The sequence below is a fragment of the Panulirus ornatus genome, chromosome 32 (genome assembly GCF_036320965.1).
Source record: "Panulirus ornatus isolate Po-2019 chromosome 32, ASM3632096v1, whole genome shotgun sequence".
NCBI lineage: Eukaryota > Metazoa > Arthropoda > Malacostraca > Decapoda > Palinuridae > Panulirus > Panulirus ornatus.
The window spans coordinates 6,178,531-6,202,541 of NC_092255.1; the positions used below are offsets into that span (position 1 = coordinate 6,178,531).

The 24,011-nt window shown below is 43.5% G+C and overlaps 1 protein-coding gene across 1 annotated transcript in view; it reads left to right on the top strand.

The window, feature by feature from the left end:
• The window catches only part of LOC139759015 (G-protein coupled receptor GRL101-like), a 100,183-nt gene that overhangs the window by 59,305 nt on the left and 16,867 nt on the right, over positions 1-24,011 (top strand). The window contains exons 15-23 of the mRNA XM_071680902.1: positions 5,498-5,641; positions 12,409-12,480; positions 14,517-14,588; positions 16,463-16,534; positions 17,045-17,116; positions 19,054-19,252; positions 20,092-20,290; positions 21,501-21,740; positions 23,035-23,258. Coding sequence (XP_071537003.1) covers positions 5,498-5,641; positions 12,409-12,480; positions 14,517-14,588; positions 16,463-16,534; positions 17,045-17,116; positions 19,054-19,252; positions 20,092-20,290; positions 21,501-21,740; positions 23,035-23,258 — 1,294 coding nt within the window. The remainder of the gene's footprint in view (positions 1-5,497; positions 5,642-12,408; positions 12,481-14,516; positions 14,589-16,462; positions 16,535-17,044; positions 17,117-19,053; positions 19,253-20,091; positions 20,291-21,500; positions 21,741-23,034; positions 23,259-24,011) is intronic.

Sequence of the window (24,011 nt, forward strand, 5' to 3'; positions counted from 1 at the left end):
TGAAGACCCAGGTAGTCCCTCCCTTCGTCAGATATCCACAGTTATCGACAACTGCACCGTTATGGTATATCATGCTTCAATACGATCCAGAAAAAGGGTCGAAATGGTCTTCTAAAAGTCGAGAACCTGCCGTGGATACGTGGCAAGGAATTGGAGACTGAAAAATTCGTGTATTGTTGGGAAGTTGCGACAGAAAACTTCACTCGTGATGTCAGGAAGTTCAGAACTTTATGGCGGAGGCTCTCAGACGTAAGGCAGGTAGGTCAGCTGAAAGGCTTTAGATATGAAGACTAGTGAGGGATGGGTAAGACCTAGCTATAATAGGAAACTCTCGTCATAAACCAGGGGTTGGGGGGTAAATTAATTGCCCATATTCTATCATAGATGAAGAAAGCCTTTTTTTTTGGGGGGGAGGCGCTGTATGACTTATCGTTGATAAAGAACTTGGACCATTATGATGTAACTTGATGCATGTCGTCTAGTAACACAACAGAGCACGAGGAATTGTAACGGGAGGGAAAGGCTGCTTATTTGGCGTCTGAAGGTGATGACGTGACGAATGTTAACGCTAAGGGTAACGCGTTACTGACTAGCTGGAAGGGTTGCACCGGTGCAGTGTCGGGTAGGAGAATCAAATTCTCTTACTTCTATCTATCACGTACTGAGAATTGAATACTTTTCATTATAGATCACAGGACTTAATCTTGCCTTCTGGGAGTATGGGATCATCCTGTATACTTTCCAATGATGTAATTATCGATAAACAAGTGTCTAATAAACTAATGCATTTGATATGCAGTCAAATCAACACAGTGTGTAATGAAATTTCTAGAAATGAACAGTATAGCAGACATCTTTCCTAATGATGAATATCTAATCATAAGATGAATATATCCTCTTAAACTCTCTATACCGACGAGCTACTTATAGAAGCTATAGATATCTTTCCGTAAGTCCTCTGTTTGCTTGCTTAGCTCTCTCAGCACTGATCTTGATGTTTCTGAGGTCTTCTCCGATCATAAACTGTGTTGAAAGAGCCAAAATGGTACGTAGGCATTGCGTTCCTTCGTTATCTACTGGTATATGACCCTCTGACCCTCTCTACAGGGTTTCTGCAGCTCTGAGGTTGCGCCCCAAGCAGGAGCTGGGTTATGGTAAGCTCCACTGGGATGAAGAGCTCCTCAATGGCGCTATGCTCTTTTCTTTAAGCTGATGATGATACAGACTCAGAGAAGCGACTCTTCGCTCACGGTGTTCCTTCAGATCCTGTGGCAGGAAGGAATCAAACGGCTGCAGAGCGAGGAGGTCTCCTCAGCTGCTGCAGGCGGGAGGTAAACAGCTCCAGAGCCGCGTGCGTCTCCTCAGCTGCTGCAGGCGGGAGGTAAACAGCTCCCGGAACCGCGTGCGTCTCCTCAGCTGCTGCAGGCGGGAGGTAAACAAACTCCCGGAGCCATGTCTCAGCGGATCACCTGCCGGAAGGGGTTGTTCAGGGCGACTTCGATGTCATACAGAGGCAGCTGGAGTGATATACAATAGGCACCCCACTCAGGAAGAAAACGTATTCACTGCTTGAAGGAGGATGACATAGGAACATCATCTTCCATAATGTGATATCATACGTACACCTGAAGGAGCACTGAGAAAAATCATCTTGCATAATGTGTTATCATACGTACACCTGAAGGAGCATTGAGAACATCACCTTGCATAATGTGGTATCATACGTACACCTGAAGACGCATTGGGAACATCACCTTGCATAATGTGGTATCATACGTACAACGGAAGGAGCATTGGGACATCATCTTGCATAATGTGTTATCATACGTACACCTGAAGGAGCACTGGGAAAAATCGTCTTGCATAATGTGTTATCATACATACACCTGTAGGAACATTACCTGTTGCTGTGTGTGCGCCACGCACGTGCACCTATTCTGCACGCACGTGGGTTGGGATCTTGAAGCAGGAGGATAAACTAAGATCAAAATATACGTCATAAAAGGAAAAAAATCTCGTACCGACTCGCGGGTTCAACAACCCATAAACTTCACAGGGAAAGAAATGATGGAAAGATAATCCTATAAATTATTCCCAATTTCAGTTCGACCACGGCAGAATTTCTTCTCTGGGGAGATCTGTGCCTTACGTGTGTCTTGTACACTGTGATATTGTGTGGAATATTCCCTCAGAGGCCCAGTCCTGTTCTTAACGCTACCTTGCTAACGCGGGAAATGGCGGATAGTTTGAAAGAAAAAGAAAAGAAAGAAAAGATATTACGTAGGATGGGGAAGGATTTCACTGTTCATGAGTGGCAATAGGAAATGAGCGATAGGGAGGGGCTTGCTGTAGGGGACAGTGTGTTTATAGAGTGTGTGTGTGTGACAGTGAGAAGATGCATGTGAGGCAGGTGTGTTGTGGAGGAGATGCTGACTGGGAGTGTGTCTAGAAGGAAGAGGGTGTTTGCTGTGGGGGAGAGGGTTTATTTTTTTTAAAGGGAAGGGTGTTTGTAGGTGGGGCGTTTAGGGGGAAAAGGCTATTCATAGGAAGGGAAGAGAGAGAGAGAGAGAGAGAGAGAGAGAGAGAGAGAGAGAGAGAGAGAGAGAGAGAGAGAGAGAGAGAGAGAGAGAGAGAGAGAGAGAGAGAAGTAGTGGTGTGTATATATGAGGTGTTTACAAGAGGATGGTAGCTGTAGCAAGGGAGTCTTGGGGAAATAAACGTAGTGGTGATCAAGTACCTATGAGGAGGTAGTATGACAAGATGGGTAGCGAGGATAGGAGGAAAGAATAGTGGAGAAGGGATGTTTAAGGAGCGAGAAGTGATGGGAAGCGAGTGATAAGGGAGTAGCGCTGGTAGTAGGAAGGAGCGGTGGTTGGAAGAGTGGGGAACAGGGAGCAAGTAGCTTGCGGGAAGATCGGGGAAACACTGTGGAATATTCCTGAGCAGGAGGTAGTGCTGGTGAGGGAAACAGAAGTAAGGGAGGGAAATGATGGGGAGAGGCAGGTAATTGCGTGGGTTGTATTTGCGAAGGATTCGTGGTGGGGGAGAAATTATTGGAGCCTTCTCTTATTTTGTGTGTGCGTGAGAGAGAGAGAGAGAGAGAGAGAGAGAGAGAGAGAGAGAGAGAGAGAGAGAGAGAGAGAGAGAGAGAGAGAGAGAGAGAGAGAGAGAGAGAGAGAGAGAGAGAGAGCAGCTGTGGAGTTGGGGTGATGGTGAGGGAGTTGTGGGAAGGAGAAACAACGTTGAATAGATTGGCGGTAAGGAAGAAGCAGGGAGGGAAGAGTCTAAAGCAATGAATACCGAAACCAAGGAGATAACAGAGCGCTACTGAGGATGAAATAAAAGCGAGTGTTCCGGGAATGGAAGACTTAGATGAGACACTGAAAGAGAAATATGAGGACATGAACACATATTCTCATGCATACTAGATCGACCCACCACTCCATCAGCAACAGTATCTGTTCCCCACTTCACAAGGAAGAGACTCTTTAACCGTGAAGAAAGAATTTGCAATAGCATTTTTTGGTCTCAGTTTAATATAGTGTTATGCTCCCTCTGTTGCGTAGTCACGTTACCATTCCAGAAGCCATATTGCTCCTCCTCAGTGTAATGCTGTGTGCATGCCACTGCCCTCTTAGCTACCACAAAGCATAACAAGTACACTCAAATAACTTATACGTGTGCAATTCGAACGCTCACCTTTGCTCCCCTTGCCTTTGTACAATGACGCCACACTATCGTTTCGCCAGTCCTCAGACACTTTTAAACTACTGGCCTACCACAAGGCTCATTACTTTTCCCATTTCTTTTTATAATGTCCATAGACGAGCTGGAACTCGGTCTAGATACCAAAATGTCTAAAAGAAATGAACATACGAAAACCTGTAGTGCGTTGTTAAGCGAAAATGATTTTAGAAAATTTCCAAAACGACTTAGATGAACTATTAACTTTAGGTTCAATAAGTAGCAAATAAAATTCACTGTAGACGAGTATAAAGTAAGACAGTTTAAAGGTGAAAGCCGAAAAGTAAGGATACAAATGTGATTTTCTGAGGGACGACTGGACAAGGATCTTAGGGTTATACGAGAATAGGATCTTGAACTTATTATCTGTGATGATCTCACTTCTTGCGAGTTGAGAACAGTCGCTGCTCAAAGAGTAATCAAAATGTTACGATCCGATGCCACAACCTCTCCCAGTGAAACATATGAGGCCCTACTGACCCCTCATAAATTCTTAAGTAAGAGTATGGAATACCAGGCCTTGAGTATGAGGTATCAGGTCTTAAGTATATGGTGCTAGGCCTCGAGTATGCGGTACCATGTCTTGAGTATGAGGTAACAGGCCTTGGGTATGCGGTACCAAGCCTTGAGTATGAGGTAACAGGCCTTGCTTATGAGGTACCAAGCCTCGAGTGTGCGTTACCAGGCCTTAAGTATGAGGTAACAGTCCTTGGGTATGCGTTACCAGGCCTTGTTTATGAAGTACCAGGCCTTGAGTCTGTGGTACAAGGCCTTAAGTATGAGGTAACAGGCCTCCGGTATGCAACACCAGGCCTTAGGTGTGTGGTACCAGGCCTTTGTGTATGTGGTAACAACCTTTGAGTATGATGTATCGGACCAGAAGTGGCCTTGAGTGAGATTACTGCCACCAGTATGAGGCAAAATTGGAAAGAATTAAAACCAATTTTTCTACCATGGCTGCATGATACAAGTCTTCAAAAAAAAACCCGATAACGTTGATATAAAACTCCCTTTAAAGTACACAGGCATCGTGTTTGTACAAAGAATGGGCTAAACCTTAAAGTGAGACGTCAAGGTGATAAAGAGTAATATTTCTAAATAAAGATGATGTAAAAACTACACTGAGGCGCAGTCTGTTGAAAGTATCTGCCAAGACAATAGACTCGTTCAAGAAGAGATCACAATACGGTTTCCAAATTGTTTGGTTATCATTAACTAGGGTAAGGGTATTAAAGAAAGTAACCATTGATTGCAAAGTGTGGGGTCAGGGGGACCTACTTTTCAGGGCACGTTGAAGCGCTCAGCAATGTGAAATCACATGACGGAATATGAAATAGTGGATGAGAACTGAACTCGGGTCTGGTAAGGGGCCCAGGGACGTGTACGAGCGACGCGGATGTGGGCCCCAAGTGAAGGGGGGAACAGTCCTTCCTCTGCTTCGAGGTGGGGAACTTGAAGAGGTCCTCAGTCCCTCAAACGGATGGCTTCGATGAAGTCCAATAGCTTCTCTGTTATTTGTATTCACGTTCTTTGTATCATGCGATTCTCTCTCTCTCTCTCTCTCTCTCTCTCTCTCTCTCTCTCTCTCTCTCTCTCTCTCTCTCTCTCTCTCTCTCTCTCTCTCTCTCTCTCTCTCCTGTAGGTAGATAGGTAGGTAGGTAAGGAGGTAGGTAGGTAGGTAGGTAGTTAGGTAAGTAGGTAACCTCACGCCACCTCCTCGAGCACCACTGATTACGTTTTCTCTCCACCACAGCGATCTCTCGAGGAACCACATCCAACACATTAAGAACGGGACCTTCAGCAACCTCTGGCAACTCCGCATACTAGTCCTGAGCGAAAATAACCTCACCAGCTTGATGGAAGGGGCATTTGACGGCCTCCACAACCTCCGGACGCTGTGAGTACCTCCCACAATAACGCAGGACGACGAGTCTTATACACTATAAAACCTTTTGCTACCTCCACAACCTATGGGTACATTCAGTCACCTCCTCTCGATACCCCTACAGTCTGTGGACACTCTAAGAACCTTATGGTACCTCTACAACGTATTATCAACGTACCAGTGCCCCTCTCACCATTAGTAGTGTACCCATGACTTCCCACATGATTATCATTGTACCAAGGAGAAAGATAACCGCTAAAGGCTCAGCGAGAGGTTAAAAGAGAAGAGGTAGTGAAAGCTTTGCGGAAGATGAAATCCGGCAAGACGGCGGGTTTGGATGGTATTGTAGTAGAAACTATTAAAAGAGGGGGTGACCATGCTGTTCATCCGTTGGTAAGGATGTTCATGGTATGTATGGATTATGGTGAACTGCCTGAAGATCGGCAGAATGCATGCATAGTGCCATTGTACAAAGGCAAAGGGGATCAAGGTAAGTGTTCAAACTGCAGAGGCATAAGTTTGTTGAGTATTCCTGGGAAATCATATGGGAGGATATTGACTGAAAGGGTGAAGGGATGTAGAGAATCAGACTGGGGAAGAGCACTGTGTTTTCAGAAGTGGTAGAGGATATGTGGAGCAGGTGTTTATTGTGAAGAATGTCTGTGAAAAATAGAAAGATGGACTTGTATGTAGCATTTATGGACCTGAAGAAGGCATATGATGAGGTTGATAGAGATGCTTTGTGGAAGGTCTTAAAAGTATATGATGTGGAAAGTTGCTAAAAGCAGTTAAAAGATTTTACCAAGGATAAAGAATGTATGGAAGGGGATAACGTTATCCTTGAAGAGCAAAGATGGCTATGTATGAAAAATAGTGTTTCCAACAATGTTATATGATTACGAGGCATGGGTTATAGATAGGTTTGTGCGGAGGAGGGTACATGTGTTGGAAATGACATGTTTAAAGACAGTATGTGGTGTCAGGTGGTTTGATCGAGTAAATAATGAAAGGGTAAGAGAGATGCTTGGAAATAAAATGCGTGAAGTTGAGAGAGCAGAAGGAGGGGGTATTGAAATTGTTTGGACATATGGACAAAATGAGTGAGGGAAGATTGACAAAGAGAATATATATTTCAGAGGTGGAGGAAACAAGGAGAAGCGGGAGTAGAAGAATGGAGTGAAAATGATTATGAGTTGAATATACAGGAGGGTGAGAGACGTGCAAGGAATAGAGTGAATTGGAACGATGTAGTAAACCGGGGTGGACGTGCCGTCAATGAACTAAATCAGGGCATGTGAAAGGTTTCGGGTAAGCGAAGGAAAGATCTGTAGGGCCTAGATGCTGATAGGGAACTGTGGTTTCGGTGCATTACGCATGACAGCTAGAGACTGAATGTGAACGAATGGGGCCTTTTTTGTCTGTTTTCCCGGCGCTAACCCGCGGAAGCAGGGGGTAACGATGCTGTTTCTTGTGGGGCGGAGTAGCGACAGGAATGGATGAAGACTTTCAGCTCAAGTGTAAATGAGAAGATTGGTTTGGAAGTGTCTCCGGACTAAAAGTCAGTAGTTGGTGATATGACTGGAGCTAAAGAAGCGGTAGCACTACTCTCACCTAAACTAAACTCCTTCATCTTCACTACACACTTACTCTTCACTGTACTCTCATCTTCCCTACACACTTTATCTTCAATACACCCTTATCATCTCTTCACTCTCACCTACACTAACCCCATTCATCTTCACTACACATTCCACTATACGCTCATCACCTCAACACTCTCACCTGCATTAGCCCCCCCCCCCCCCCCCTTCCCTCATATTCAGCGCACACCTTATCTTCACTACACCTTCATCTTCACTACACACTTTATCTTCAATACACCCTTATCATCTCTTCACTCTCACCTACACTAACCCCATTCATCTTCACTACACACTCCACTACACGCTCATCACCTCTACACTCTCACCTGCATTAGCCCCCCCCCCCTCCCTCATATTCATTGCACACCTTATCTTCACTACACCTTCATCTTCTCTACACTCGCGCATACAATAGCCCCCTTCATCTTCACTGCACACTTTATCTTCAATACACCGTTATCATCTCTTCACTCTCACCTACACTAACCCCATTTATCTTCACTACACACTCCACTACACGCTTATCATCTCTACACTCTCACCTGCATTAGCCCCCTTCCCCTCCCTCATATTCAGCGCACACCTTATCTTCACTACACCTTCATCTTCTCTACACTCGCATATGCAATAGCCCCCTTCATCTTCAGTACACACTAACATCACTGCACTCTCACCTACATTAGCCCCCCCTCATATTCAGCACACACCTTATCTTCACTACACCTTCATCTCTACACTCGCACATACAATAGCCCCCTTCACCTTCAGTACACACTAACATCACTGCACTCTCACCTACATTAGCCCCCCTCATATTCAGCACAAACCTTATCTTCACTACACCTTCATCTTCTCTACACTCACATATGCAATAGCCCCTTTCATCTTCAGTACACACTAAAATCACTACACTCTCATCAACTCTACGCTCTCACCTACACTAGACCACTTCATTTTCACAACACACTTTATCTTCGCCACACCTTCATTTTCTCTACAGTCTCACTACAATAGCCCCCCTATTCTTTACTGCAACCCTCGTCTGCAATACACTCGACACGATCGACCATGTTCACTACACGCTGATCTTCGCTATTTTCTCGGAAAATAAACCTTCACTACATGTCTTGTTAACTATAATTCATCTTCTGGGATATAAGCCTATGTGAGGGGGTGAGTTCTTGCACTTAGTTATATCAAGATGTGCGCTGACCACAAATTCATCATTGTCGAAGTGGTGGACGGGTTGGGGAAGGTATCTCCCGAAACACCCATAGTCTCTCCTGGACAGCCAAGCAGCGACCCGTTCAGTTCCATCTCCTTCTTTGAAATCGACCAGGCAGATGAATACGCACGTCTCCTCACTGAAGATGAACGTGATCTCGCCGTGCGTCCAGGGCACGATGTCGTGCGACGCTTAAGGTCTCTGGGGGAGGGAGGGAACGGAAGCGTGGAAATGGTTCGCTTTAATGGTCAGCCAATGGTTATGAAAACTCTTCTGAGGAGAGAAAACATTCCCGGATTGCTCAGAGAAATTAGGATTCAGCGTGAACTAGCAGGAGCTGGAGGAGCCCCCGAGATCCATGGACTCAGCCTGGTGCCTGCCAGGGTGATCATGACCTACACTGGCCAGACTTGCGACCGGTACATCGAGACATGCACGCAGCAGGAAGTGATCCAGACGCTCATCCTCGTGGCCCAGAAACTTGACGAAATCCACGAGAAGGGTTTCGCTCACAATGATCTCAAATTGAACAATATAACTGTGGGCGTTTCCAAGGATGACATCCACATCATTGACTTCGGCCTCAGCACCAGGCTTGGACAAGCCCTCTGGCCCTCCGGCAAAACAGGCACTAGACGGCCCTGGTATGCACCCGAGTTGTACGAAGGAAAGCCCTCTACCCGAGCAAGCGACGTCTATTCATTTGGTGAGGTCATTGCCAAAGTCGTGAAGGAGGTGCTCGACCTGAACATACGTCTTCATCTGATCGTGCTCCAGGTTTTTGCCAAGCAGGAGCATCCCGAAAACCGACCTTCCCTTCACGACCTGATAGAACAACTTGGTGTTATCGCCAAAGATGCCGAAGATTGTTGAAGAGGTGAAAGGAGAGGCTGCCTCAGCACCATTATCAATATTTTTTTTGTACTAGATAATGATATATGGTCCATACATATATCAATATCAAGTCCATAATTCGGACATCTTTCTTTTTATGTTGGACTAGAAGACAAGTTACAATAGATAAAATGGAAAGAAAAGTTTTTTTTAGTTAAAAAAAAAAAAAAAATCATTTACTTATCCTATTTATCTTAAGTTTTGCACTCACTCTTACCAATGTACTCACGATTTCCCGCATGTTTACCAAATGGCGTCCTAGCTTCGTCTCTTCGATGTATATCAACTGACTGTTATATTCCTCTCTTGTGTCTCCCCTGATGATGTGATTATTACACGAAAGTGCACTTGGCAACTTTTCGTGTTTCATTTTCCCCGTGGACTCATAGGAATATATATATATATATATATATATATATATATATATATATATATATATATATATATATATATATATATATATATATATATATATATATATATATATATTCCTATGAGTCCACGGGGAATAGGGGAGAAAGAATACTTCCCACGTATTCCCTGCGTGTCGTAGAAGGCGACTAAAAGGGGAGGGAGCGGGGGGCTGGAAATCCTCCCCTCTCGCTTTTTTTTTTTTTTTTTTTTTTTTTTTTTTTCCAAAAAAAGAGGGAACAGAGAAGGGGGCCAGGTGAGGATATTCCCTCAAAGGTCCAGTCCTCTGTTCTCAGCGCTACCTCTCTAATGCGGGAAATGGCGAATAGTATGAAAAAAAAAAAAAAGAAAAAAAAAATATATACATATATATATATATATGTATATATATATATATATATATATATATATATATATATATATATATATATATATATATATATATATATATATATATATATATATATGTATATATTATTCTTTCTTTCATACTATTCGCCATTTCTCGCGATAGCGAGGTAGCGTTAAGAACAGAGGACTGGGCCTCTGAGGGAATATCCTCACCCGGCCCCGTTCTCTGTTCCTTCCCTTGGAAAACCAAAAAAAACGAGAGGGGAGGATTTCCAGTCCCCCGCTCCCTCCCCTTTTAGTCGCCTTCTACGACACGCAGGGAATACGTGGGAAGTATTCTTTCTCCCCTATCCCCAGGGATAAAATATATATATATTTTTTTTTATTTTGCTTTGTCGCTGTCTCTCGCGTTTGCGAGGCAGCGCAAGGAAGCAGACGAAAGAAATGGCTCAACCCACCCCCATACACATGTATATACATACACGTCCACACACTCAAATATACATACCTATACATCTCAATGTACACATATATATACACACACAGACACATACATATATACCCATGCACACAATTCACACTGTCTGCCTTTATTCATTCCCATCGCCACCTCGCCAAACATGGAATTTTTTTTCCAAAACATATATATATACGTATATATATATATATATATATATATATATATATATATATATATATATATATATATATATATATATATATATATATATATATATATATATATATATATATATATATATTTATATATATAAAAGGTGTTCCTTTACTTCTTCATCCCGCTACCCACTATTTTGGAAAGAGGGGCAAGTATGCAGTCTGTTGGGGATGAGAGAGCTTGGGAAGTGAGTCAGTTGTTCTTCGCTGATGATACAGCGCTGGTGGCTGATTCATGTGAGAAACTGCAGAAGCTGGTGACTGAGTTTGGTAAAGTGTGTGAAAGAAGAAAGTTAAGAGTAAATGTGAATAAGAGCAAGGTAATTAGGTACAGTAGGGTTGAGGGTCAAGTCAATTGGGAGGTAAGTTTGAATGGAGAAAAACTGGAGGAAGTAAAGTGTTTTAGATATCTGGGAGTGGATCTGGCAGCGGATGGAACCATGGAAGCGGAAATGGATCATAGGGTGGGGGAGGGGGCGAAAATCCTGGGAGCCTTGAAAAATGTGTGGAAGTCGAGAACATTATCTCGGAAAGCAAAAATGGGTATGTTTGAAGGAATAGTGGTTCCAACAATGTTGTATGGTTGCGAGGCGTGGGCTATGGATAGAGTTGTGCGCAGGAGGATGGATGTGCTGGAAATGAGATGTTTGAGGACAATGTGTGGTGTGAGGTGGTTTGATCGAGTAAGTAACGTAAGGGTAAGAGAGATGTGTGGAAATAAAAAGAGCGTGGTCGAGAGAGCAGAAGAGGGTGTTTTGAAATGGTTTGGGCACATGGAGAGAATGAGTGAGGAAAGATTGACCAAGAGGATATATGTGTCGGAGGTGGAGGGAACGAGGAGAAGTGGGAGATCAAATTGGAGGTGGAAAGATGGAGTGAAAAAGATTTTGTGTGATCGAGGCCTGAACATGCAGGAGGGTGAAAGGAGGGCAAGGAATAGAGTGAATTGGATCGATGTGGTATACCGAGGTTGACGTGCTGTCAGTGGATTGAATCAGGGCATGTGAAGCGTCTGGGGTAAACCATGGAAAGCTGTGTAGGTATGTATATTTGCGTGTGTGGACGTATATATATACATGTGTATGGGGGTGGGTTGGGCCACTTCTTTCGTCTGTTTCCTTGCGCTACCTCGCAAACGCGGGAGACAGCGACAAAGCAAAAAAAAAAAAATATATATATATATATATATGTATATATATATATATATATATATATATATATATATATATATATATATATATATATATATATATATATATATATATATAGTATGTATGTGTGTGTGTGTGTGTGTGTGTGTGTGTGTGTGTGTGTGTGTGTATAATGGATACCGCATTCTTGTGTCTAATTAATGCAGTATCTGTGTTAGACTATTGTTCGAGCTGTGTCAGACTATACTCATGTCAGACTTCTATGGAACTTTTAGCAGACCCCTGCAGTACGTGTGACCACCTATTGCCCTACATGTGTCAAACCCGCACTGCCACACTCCTGTACTGACGCTACCCTTCACCTTCCAGTACCTTGTGTTGACCACTCAAGCCACGTCCAGCCTACCAGTAACTCTACTGTTGTTCCAGGCACCTCAACGGTAACCAGATCACCTCGCTGGGTCCTGTCGCCTTCTACGGCCTGCGTGTTCTCCCCACACTGTAAGTATTCCTTCTTTTGCCCAAAGTTTAGCTGATCTTTCTTCGTCCTCTACATGCACCCTCACTACCTGTATAGTTTTTGTTGATTGTAGGTAAGTTTTCGCTATATTTCTCCACGGTGGCTGGTGCATGATACCACAACCATACCCACCAAGATAATAGAACCACTTAACTTTATTTCTGTGAGGAAGTGGAGGATGTTAAAACCCCTCCTCCACACGTCTGGACGACAACTGACGTTATAACAGAGTCATTATCTCCTTCCCTCCTAGTATCATTATATCACCACCTTCTCATTTCTCCTTCGTATGATCTGTTTTCACAGTATCAAAACCCCTTTCTGAGCGCACCGTGAGATATATTAGCTGGGAATGTATAAGTTACATATGTTATAACATCTTTTGAGTTAATGCTACTATTTAGAATTATGTTATGCCAGCTGGTTACATTTAGAGTTGGCCCTCTGGTGCGGTGGTACTTGTGCCAGTGTGATTGGTCCAATGGCGGGAAATCTGAGGCTTCCATATCTGTAGAGAACATTTGACCTACTCCATGCAAGATGTCCATTCATCCCTATGGACACAGAGCCTTCAGTAATTCCCAGTTGTAACTACCTGTTTGTACTGTGTGGGGAGGGAGTTCTACACTTGTGGGCTGGGCCCCATTTGTCTGTGGGTCTGTTTATCTGTGAGTACAAATCAAACTGTAGTAGGACGACGTCATCCAATATAGAATCTGAGAGACGGATGATAAGTACCTCCTTACCACAAGAGCCACTGTATTTCAAAGGTCATGTGGGTCACAAGGTCAAGGCAGCAAGGTCGAGTGCATCCGTACTAAGGGCCTTCTATAGCATTAGTCTGTTGCTATTACCACCCCACATGGCATAAGTAAACAATCGAATGCATCATGTTGTTGTGTCACGAGAGATCAATGGTTGCTTCATGATTCTCCCTTTTGAACATGACCTTTGACCTGAGGTCATGCATGGAAATTCACATTCTCCCTCCTTGGTCGGTCCCGAGATGTGGATAAAATCTTGTCATATTCTAGGTGCTTCTGCCCACAGGTAGAGGAGCAAGAAAATATAAAACTGATGATAAGGATCTTATGTGAGCAGAGAAACTCATCGACAAAGCCATTAACCAGGACATACAAACAAATGTTTGTGTTGAATTGTTTTCCGCAGAGAGAGGCGACCACGGAAGACTCACCTGGGTTTTGTGAGACAGGGTTCGGGGTGCTTCACTGTCTGACTAGTTGCCTATTCTTTTGATACGAACGACTTAAGTGTGATGAAAGCCCCAGTGTCTTGGGCCCAATCCGCCACGAGTATGGGTCGTCCAAAGCCATCTATTATTTCAGTAAGGAACAGTAGCGATGATTAACAACCAGGTCTGAATATATATACGACCATCCATTGTTGAATCTGTTACTCTCCTTAGTATTAGTTTTGCGATCTTGCCTTTCTCTCAGTGCCTTCCTGGTCAGGGTGGCTGATGATGGCCAGACGTTAGCTGGCAAGTGGTGAGATGTTTGTATAAAATGTTGGGTCAATAGATAAAGTCAAGGACCTTCTTAAAAAAAGTTTTGTTGGTTAAATGATGTGGTGATCATTGCTGTTCCTCACAAAGTCATACAAGGGCATATATTTCTGATCCACTCTCAGGGGGCGAGACTGATAACGAAATTATCAAGGAAACTACTTGACGAAGATGTCACTACGGTTTGATGATCTATGACTGAAAATGTGACTTAGTATGCGCGACACAGAACCCGCCCTCTCTTGAAAGATTCATCTGCTCTCAGTACACACGATGATGATGTACAGTTGGCTCATCCTGTGAAGGGGAACCGGAGGTGGATGTCGGATATAAATTATAATGACCGTAATGATAATCTTACCAAAATGAAATATGGTTAATCCTAAATGTTTGTGATGGTCCTGATTGCACAATAAGGTGCTTGAGTTTAGGCATATTGTGCACGTAGATCAACTGATGAAGATGAGTGATCGTATTCCTTTGTTTCCACAGGGACCTGAGCCACCAGCGCCTTAATCATATCTCGCCCCGAGCTTTTGTGGGGTTACGGAATCTCACCACACTGTAAGTTCTCCCTTACTTGTTGACGTCTCCATTTCTCTCTCTCTCTCTCTCTCTCTCTCTGATGCTTTGAGAGTTCATACTAACTCATATATCTATTTGTATATATGTATAAGTATATATATATATATATATATATATATATATATGACATACAAACCTCCAACAGCCAGGATCGAACCCGGGACCCCTGTGCAACAGGCGGGAGCGCTACCGCTAGGCTGCGATCATAGCCTAGCGGTAGCGCTCCCGCCTGTTGCACTAGGGTCCCGGGTTCGGTCCTGGCTGTTGGAGGTTTGTATGTTCTATGAAGGTGCGCGTTCATATGCACTTTGTTCGTATATATATATATATATATATGTATATATATATATACCTTCCTATGAGTTCACGGGTGATGTACAGGGCGTGTACGGAGAAGTATGCCCTGCATTAATCTGGGGAGTGAGGCTTCAAATGGACGTATTTGTCGTTAGGATGGTGCTGAAGACTGAGTTGAGATTGTTTAATGCTTGCCGGGTCATTATAGTGTGTATGTATATTGTTACTGCATGACGATGCATGACGTAGGGATGACCACAAAAAAATGCGATCGCTAAACAATGTCATGAAAATGATCACCTCCATACATCTTGAAAATCCCGTTATTCTATATCCCTCTGCTGATTATGCCACACGTAACGTCATTGAATTTGTCTTAATTGCTAATACTAAGAACTTTAATTTGTCCCCAAAGCATTAACCCAATCATTATGAGAGAATTGACAAAACACGAAAACATTAAAAAAAAAGTTGTTCATGACACACCCAGGCCAACCCCCGCCACGTGACCCCCCTAAATCACTCTCCCTTACAACGGTTACGATCAGACAAAAGCGGACAGTGGTTTGTGTGTAGAGACTGGTACTGGACGGCGGGATCCAAGTGTGATGTTGGGATATAGACATCTTTGTTAAGTACTGACACCTGATGAGGTGGGTTGTCTATACGAAACATGTCGTGCCACATGTATAGAAAAATTACATGTTCAATAGAGTTGTATGAACTACTGAAGTGCGGTTTCACCACCATACTATCATTACGGACTAGTGTAATCATCTTATATATATATATATATATATATATATATATATATATATATATATATATATATATATATATATATATATCATCCCTGGGGATAGGGGAGAAAGAATACTTCCCACGTATTCCCTGCGTGTCGTGGAAGGCGACTAGAAGGGGAGGGAGCGGGGGGCTGGAAATCCTCCCCTCTCGTTTTTTTCTTTTTTCTTTTTTTTTCTTTCAATTTTCCAAAAGAAGGAACAGTGAAGAGGCCCAGGTGAGGATATTCCCTCAGAGGCCCAGTCCTCTGTTCTTAACGCTACCTCGCTAACGCGGGAAATGACGAATAGTTTGAAAGGAAAAAGGATATATATATATATATATATATATATATATATAACCAGTTCAGCAAATTTTGTTCACAGTTCACCCCCTTTCCCCCAAGAAACGTAACAATAACAAATTCACACACACATAGATTTATCCGGCAAACATTAAACAACCGTCTTCCCAACTCTGTCTTAAGCATCATCTAAACGACTCATACGTCCATCTCAAGCTACACTCCCCAGACCAATGCGGGTCACACCAACCATTCTTGCGTTGCATCCCTACATCACCTCGTCCAAACCTCGATGTGGTAGAACGTGTGTCAGTAGACAAGGGAACCAATTAAGTCATTAAGTCTCTAGACAGGCTTACGCCAGGCCGGCCCCGTCTTATTGAGAACAATATGACAGTGACATATTCTATATAGATACTATTGTATATACAGATGGTGAAGTGACTTTGTTAACACATTAAGATGATTACAGGACGCTCTCTCATAACCTGCTGACGCACCTGGATGACGCAGCCTTCAGTGGTCTTCGCAACCTCAAGAAATTGTAAGTTATTCCCACTGGTATATAACACAGTTGGCAGGTTATATATATATATATATATATATATATATATATATATATATATATATCATACAAACTTCCAACAGCCGGGATCGAACCCGGGACCCCTGTGCAACAGGCGGGAGCGTTACCACTATGCTACGATCGCAGCCTAGCGGTAGCGCTCCCGCCTGTTGCACAAGGGTCCCGGGTTCGATCCTGGCTGTTGGAGCTTTGTATGTTCTATGAAGGTGCGCGTTCATATGCACTTTGTACATATATATATATAGATAGATAGATAGATAGATAGATAGGTTGCAGTCAGGAAGAACTTCTTACACAAAACATGAAAGCATTTAAAGTCCCGTCAACTAATCTATCATCAGCACCTAAGAGTTCTGCCAAAAAACGTTCCTTCTCTCCGTAAAAACTTCCCCACAATAAAGGCTACATGTTATAAGACCGTATGAGACAATGGCTGCCGAAGACTTAACTTGGTCTTGCCTCCTACAGGGTCCTGACGCACAACGCCATCGAAGTGCTGAGTGACAAGATGTTCCACCATATACCGAGGCTCCGCCACCTGTGAGTAGGTGTTCCACTCCCTCTCTCTCTCTCTCCTCCCCCCTGCCACCACCTCTGGATATCCAGCGACACTTGATATGGACTCACTTGCCACAAACCCCTGAATATGTAGCTCACTGCGACGACCCTGGACGTGCTGCCCACCTGACACACACACCCCCAGCAATATAACTCATTACCATGCCTCCCAGCTATACACACACACACACACACACACACACACACACGCTCACACACATGCACACGTATAAACCATATTATTTACTCTGTAAACATGGTCATATGTCTGCCAAACTGGCTATGTAAATGTAGCTCGCTTACGTGCATATCCAAAGTGTGGAGATATTCAACCCATCTGTATCTCATGCTCTTGTATTATTAGTTAACTAGTTGCCATTATGACCTTCCACTTCTGTATTAATTTGTACTGCCTCAACCGTGCATTTTCTGTCGAATGGCTGCCTTATTCAATAACCCGTTATCTACTTCATTTGCCTATTTAGCTATAAACACACACACACACAATCAGGTGTCTGGTAGTAGAAGAGAATGTATATGACATCTTTCTGTTTTTTCCTTCATGCATTTTGTGTTGTATCCTATGTGGCGGGTTGGCGTCGAGAATGGATGAGGGCAAGCATGAATATGAACATGTGTATATGAATGTGTATGCATATGTATAGGTATTCATGCATATATATCACAGAACATACAAACCACCAACAGCCAGGATCGAACCCGGGACCCCTGTGCAACAGGCGGGAGCGCTACTGCTAGGCTATGATCGCCATTAATAGAAAAATGACTATTCGAATACAATCTACTCGAATACCCTTCGTCTCACGTTGGTGAGCAACGGGGTCTAAACCGGTCATTTCCCATCAGGCTCACTCAGCCAGCAGATAGCATTTTACCGAACCTAACTGTACTACGCGGAGGTATATGAATACGAATAAAGTGCATATGAACGCGCACCTTCATACGACATACAAACCTCCAACAGCCAGGGGTCCCGGGTTCGATCCTGGCTGTTGGAGGTTTGTATGTTTTATGAAGGTGCGCGTTCATATGCACTTTGTTTATATGTATATGTAAGTATACACACACACACACATATATATATATATATATATATATATATATATATATATATATATATATATATATATATATATATATATATATATATATATGTAAGTATGTGAGCGGATTTGTCTTTCTTCGTCTGTTTCCTGGCACTACCTCAGTAGACTCATGGTTTTGTGTTAGTATACAAAGAAAGTTAAAGTATGCGCTAACAGTTGATAAAAATGTGTCTTTCTTTGTTCTATTTATTCATAACCAAAAATCATATCAGAGCGTTTGCTCATTCTAGACTTGGTTGTTAAGACATTTTTTTCTTGAATATCTAACTTGCGTACCTTTCACACGCCAAATGAAAATGATTACATCATTTTTCTAAAACGGTCGGTTTCTTCTCGAGAAGAACCTAAAACAAAATCAGTATCATTTTCCTGTATATGAGATCTATGACTGAAGACGAGGCATGGGGACTCTCTTCGACCCCACATTATTTACTTGAACATCCACAGCCGTTTCAGCCCATAACCATCCGGAGGGTCATGAATTATTCGCAGCTGGGCCTCCATATATCTCCCTAACTTTGAACAAATACATCAGCTTCCATTTCTCCCTTCATCTTCCTCCCTAAAACCTCGAATTCTTGGTCCCCATTCCCTTCTTGAAGCTTTCTAAGACATCCCTTCTTACGAAATGTAACGTCCCTGTACTGGAGCTTAAATGGCACAGCTTTTTATACTCTAAGACTTTCCCCTTAACGTACTCCCTGGCAACTCCCCCACCTACACATCATGTGTCCATATACATAACTATCCCGCCCCGCCTCCGCTCCCCCAGCTAAGCTCCCTCCTCGGCAGGGAGACAGACGAGTGGCGACTGTGTTGCCTGGCGCGCCACGTCGAGAAGTGCCTCCCTGAGGGTGACGAGTTCTCCTCCTGTGAAGACCTCATGTCTAACCTGGTACTTCGTGTGTGCATCTGGATCCTCGGGCTCATAGCTCTCCTTGGTAACTCCTTCGTCATCCTCTGGAGGAGGCTCTACTCCAGCGGTAACAAGGTGAGTTGTGTCTAGGTTAGACAGCCTGTAGGAGGCCCACACGTAGAAGGCCAGGGTGTTGGCCACACATGAATGCGGAGGATCATAGTAATGGCCACACATGACTGGGGGCCATGGCGATGGCCAAACTCAGGTAGCGGGCCAAAGTAGGCTCACACAGGTTTAGGGCCTTAATGAAAGCCACACATGGGCGGAGGGCCATGAACCGTGATGGTGGCCACCTAAATGTGGTGGATCATACGCATGTGTGACTATGCACAAGTGGAGGGCCACGATAGTCTCCACACAGGTGGAGAGACCCTGTGGTATCCTAATGTAGATGGAGGGGTCTCCTTGGCGGTATCCTGTGACAGGTGGAAGGCTATGAAACAATTGAGGAAGAAACTACCATCAACCATTCAAGGTGGAGTACAAATGGTGGCCGTGAAATATCTCCAGAGCTAACGAGAAACCTCAGCAGCCCGTCTGCACACTCAGTTGCCAACACGATAAAGATCAACTTGGTGGCCATACATATAGAGGAGGAGGCTCTTGGTGATGGCAGGAACAAGAAGACCATGATGGTGGACACATACAAATATCAGAAAGGCTGTGAAGGGTCGAGGTGAGCGTAGACACAAACCCTCCTCTTGAAAGGACAGAGTCTTAGCCAGATCAGAGAAAGCTCACCTGTATCTAACTTTTGTACAACAGAACTTCCATAACTATTGTTATCATAACATTTGGCGCCAACATCTCTGTCATTCGTATAACCTCTCTAACACACTGACTTCTTCGAAAAAAAAAAAAAACTTTCCATCTTTCTAATAGAACTTTTTTCCCCTTTTTTTGCCCACCAGATGCACTCGTTCCTGATTGTGAACCTTGGTGTGGGCGACTTCTTGATGGGAGTTTACCTAATCATCGTGGCAGTGGTGGACTTACAGTACCGCGGGGTGTACGCTGCTTACGAGCTCTCCTGGAGGACGTCTTCGCTCTGCCAGCTAGCTGGCTTCATCAGCACCTTCTCCTCCGAGCTCTCAGTCTTCACCTTGACGGGTAAGGTGCCCTTACACAGAGCAGATGTTTAGTTTCTGCCTCAAGTTGAGGCTGGAGGGTGAATGTTTCCTTTAACAGATAGACTGGATGCGCTATATACTCAGGGGATAAGGTTAGAGTGTTATCTTAGATGAAAGTGTATCTTATGTGCTCAGAGGATAAGGTTAAAGTAAGGTGTTATCTTAGATGAAAGTGTATCTTATGTGCTCAGAGGATAAGGTTAAAGTAAGGTGTTATCTTAGAACTCTAATTTGTCCCCAGGTAACTTTAAAACCCAACCTAGCATTAACCAAATCACTTTGAGAAGACTGTCATAACACGAAAATATAAAAGAAGTTGTTCAAGACACACCCAGCTACCCAGGTCAACCCCCGCCACGTGACCCCTTTTTAATCACTCTACAACGGTTACTGCCAGACTAAGCGGATCACAGTGGTTGGACTGTACTGATTGGAGTTAGAGGGCGGTACTCCAGTGTGATATTGGGTTATATAACTTTGCTAAGTCCTGGTATGCCTGACGAGGTGGACTGTCTCCGCGAAACATGTTGTGCCACATGTATAGAAATATTACGTTGAATAGAATTATATGAACTCCTACTGAAGTGCGATTTCACCTTCATAACTTTCATCACGGACTAGAGTGATTATCATATATATATATATATATATATATATATATATATATATATATATATATATATATATATATATATATATATATATATATATATATATATATATATATATATATATATATATATAGTATTCGAATAGATATTTCCTATTAGCCAGGCCCATAGCCTAGCGGTAACATTCCTGCCTCTTGCACAGGGGTCCCGGGTTCGATCCTTGCTGCTGGAGGTTTGTATATTCTATGGAGGTTCGCGTTCATATGCACTTTATTCAACGAACATAACGCATATGAACGGGCTCTTTCATAGAACACAGAATGCCTTTCAACAGCAAGGATTCATTGAACCAGGGACCTTTTACGTGGTAGATAGGAACGTTAACCACCAGGCTTTGATCGCCAGTGAGGAAAACCATATCATCAGACAATAAGTCATAGGTTAGAGATGTTCAGAAACCTTTTACGTTTAATGTTACTGTTGTTTCTACTTCTTCCGTATATTGTACTGTTGTTGATACTTCTTGATCCCTTACCGTTACTGTTGTCCCTTCTATTGCCGCTTCTGCCGCTCCCCTAGTCATCACAGTGGATCGTCTCTTCGTCATCAAGTTCCCCTTCGGCGTGCGGCGGATGGAGAGCAACGTGATCCGGATGGTGATGGCTGGAGTGTGGGTGCTGGTGGCCATCCTCTCCGGCCTTCCCCTCACTTACCTCGACTACTTCAGTAACTTCTACGGCCGCTCGGGCGTCTGCCTGGCGCTGCACATCACCAACGAGAAGCCGAGTGGCTGGGAGTACGCAGTCTTCATCTTCCTCGGTGAGTCAGTGAGACTAAACGTCACTTAACCATAACCAGATCTGTTCCTCGGGCATCCAGTTCTTCCTCAGTCGTCTTCCTTGGTGAGTCAGTGATACTAAACGTCACTTGTTCTCATCCCAGGTCGTCCTGCTCCTTTTCTAGTTTGCCAACTTTGTAAACCTCCCTCACCAGCCTCTAGGTTATTCTAAATCCTAAGGTATCCTCTCTCACCAGCCTCTACAAGCCTCTAAGTTATTCCAAATCCCTCGCAAGCCTCTAGCTAGGTTTCTCCAAGTTATTCCAAATCCCTCACAAGCCTCTAGCTAGGTTTCTCCAAGTAATTCCAAATCCCTCACAAGCCTCTAGCTAGGTTTCTCCAAGTTATTCCAAATCCCTCACAAGCCTCTAGCTAGGTTTCTCTAAGTTATTCCAAATCCCTCACAAGCCTCTAGTTAGGTTTCTCTAAGTTATTCCAAATCCTAAGGAAGGTATTCTAGAATAGCTTCCTGCACTAGGTAATATTGTTGATGTTATGATCAAGGTGGGGTAGGGAAGATTAGTGAGGTCTCAAACTGAACATGTTTGTCGTTGTCTTGAAAAGTGATCATATACATTCAAAACCGTCTTTAGCTTACTTAGAAGATAACGTCAGTGTCCCGTATCATGAACTGGTATGAAGATGTGAGTCATTAGGAAGATATATTGACACTTCTGTGCATTACCCGCCCGCCACTCAGTGATGACCATAACCCACAGAGATGTGAGCTAAGATCATACTATATAACTTAGAGAGTTGTGAACTGGATCTTACCATATAATCCACTGGGTTATGAACTGGAATCTCACCCCATAAACCAAAGGGTTAAGAACTAGATTCTTAATCCCATTACGCGTAGTGTTGTGGACTGTTATCTTACCCCATAACCCACAGAGTTGTGAACTTGAATCTCAACCCATTACCCACAAAGTTGTGACCTGGAATATCACCCCATAACCCATAGAGTTATAAGCTAGATTTTTAATCCCATGACCCATAGTACTATGAACTAGAAACATACCTCATAACCCACACAGTTGTGAACTGGAATTTACCCCATAACCCACACAGTTGTGAACTGGAATTTACCCCAAAACCCACACAGTTGTGAACTCCAATCTTACCCCATAATCCACAGGCTTGTGAATTAAAATGATCTTTTTCCCCTTTATGTTTATTTACCCACAACGCTCTATATATATCTTTAAGCAACCGTTTTCTTTGCCACAGTTGTACGTACGTCTCATGAGATCACAACTCTCTGTGTTTTCCCAGTACTGAACTTGCTATCATTTGGGGTGATCGCCGTGAGCTACGTGCTCATGTACCTGGCAGCGCGGGACACCCACACGGCAGCACGGATGGGCGCCGAGGCCCGGGCCGGTGACGCTGGCATGGCAAGGAGGATGACGCTCATTGTGGCTACAGACGCCGCCTGCTGGCTGCCCATTATATTCCTGGGCATCGCCTCCCTCTGCGGCGTCACCATCCCACCCAAGGTGAGGCGTCTCCTCAATAACTTTCTTCATCATCACATCAGGTCCCTCACCACACAACATGCCACCAACCTCCCACACAACCTCCTTCACGTGGATGCTCGTGTCTGTATGTGAGTGGATGTGGCCTTACTTAGTCTGTTTCCTGGCGTTACCTCGCTCACCCAGGGGTTGCCTGTGCTGTTTCCTGTGAGGCGGGGTGGCGCCGAGAATGGACGAGGGCAAGCAAGTACGGATATATATATATATATATATATATATATATATATATATATATATATATATATATATATATATATATATATATGTATATATCTTTATTCTTTCTTTCATGCTATTCGCCATTTCCCGCGTTAGCGAGGTAGCGTTAAGAACAGAGGGCTGGGCCTTTGAGGGTATATCTTCACCTGGCCCCCCTCTCTGTTCCTTCTTTTGGAGAATCAAAAGAAAAAAAAACGAGTGGGGAGGATTTCCAGCCCCCCGCTCCCTCCCCTTTTAGTCGCCTTCTACGACACGCAGGGAATACGTGGCAAGTATTCTTTCTCCCCTATCCCCTATATATATACATATGTATGTAGAGTTATTAATCTTCTTTCTCATGTTCTCTAATTTTCTCATTATTATCCTACCATTAGGTGGATGGGTGATCAAACAACAGTTCTCCAAATCTTTTCTTTTACTTTAATCAAACTTTCGCCTTCACAGAGGCATCATCAGGAATCTACATAAAAGTAATAAAACTGCGTCAGAGACCTT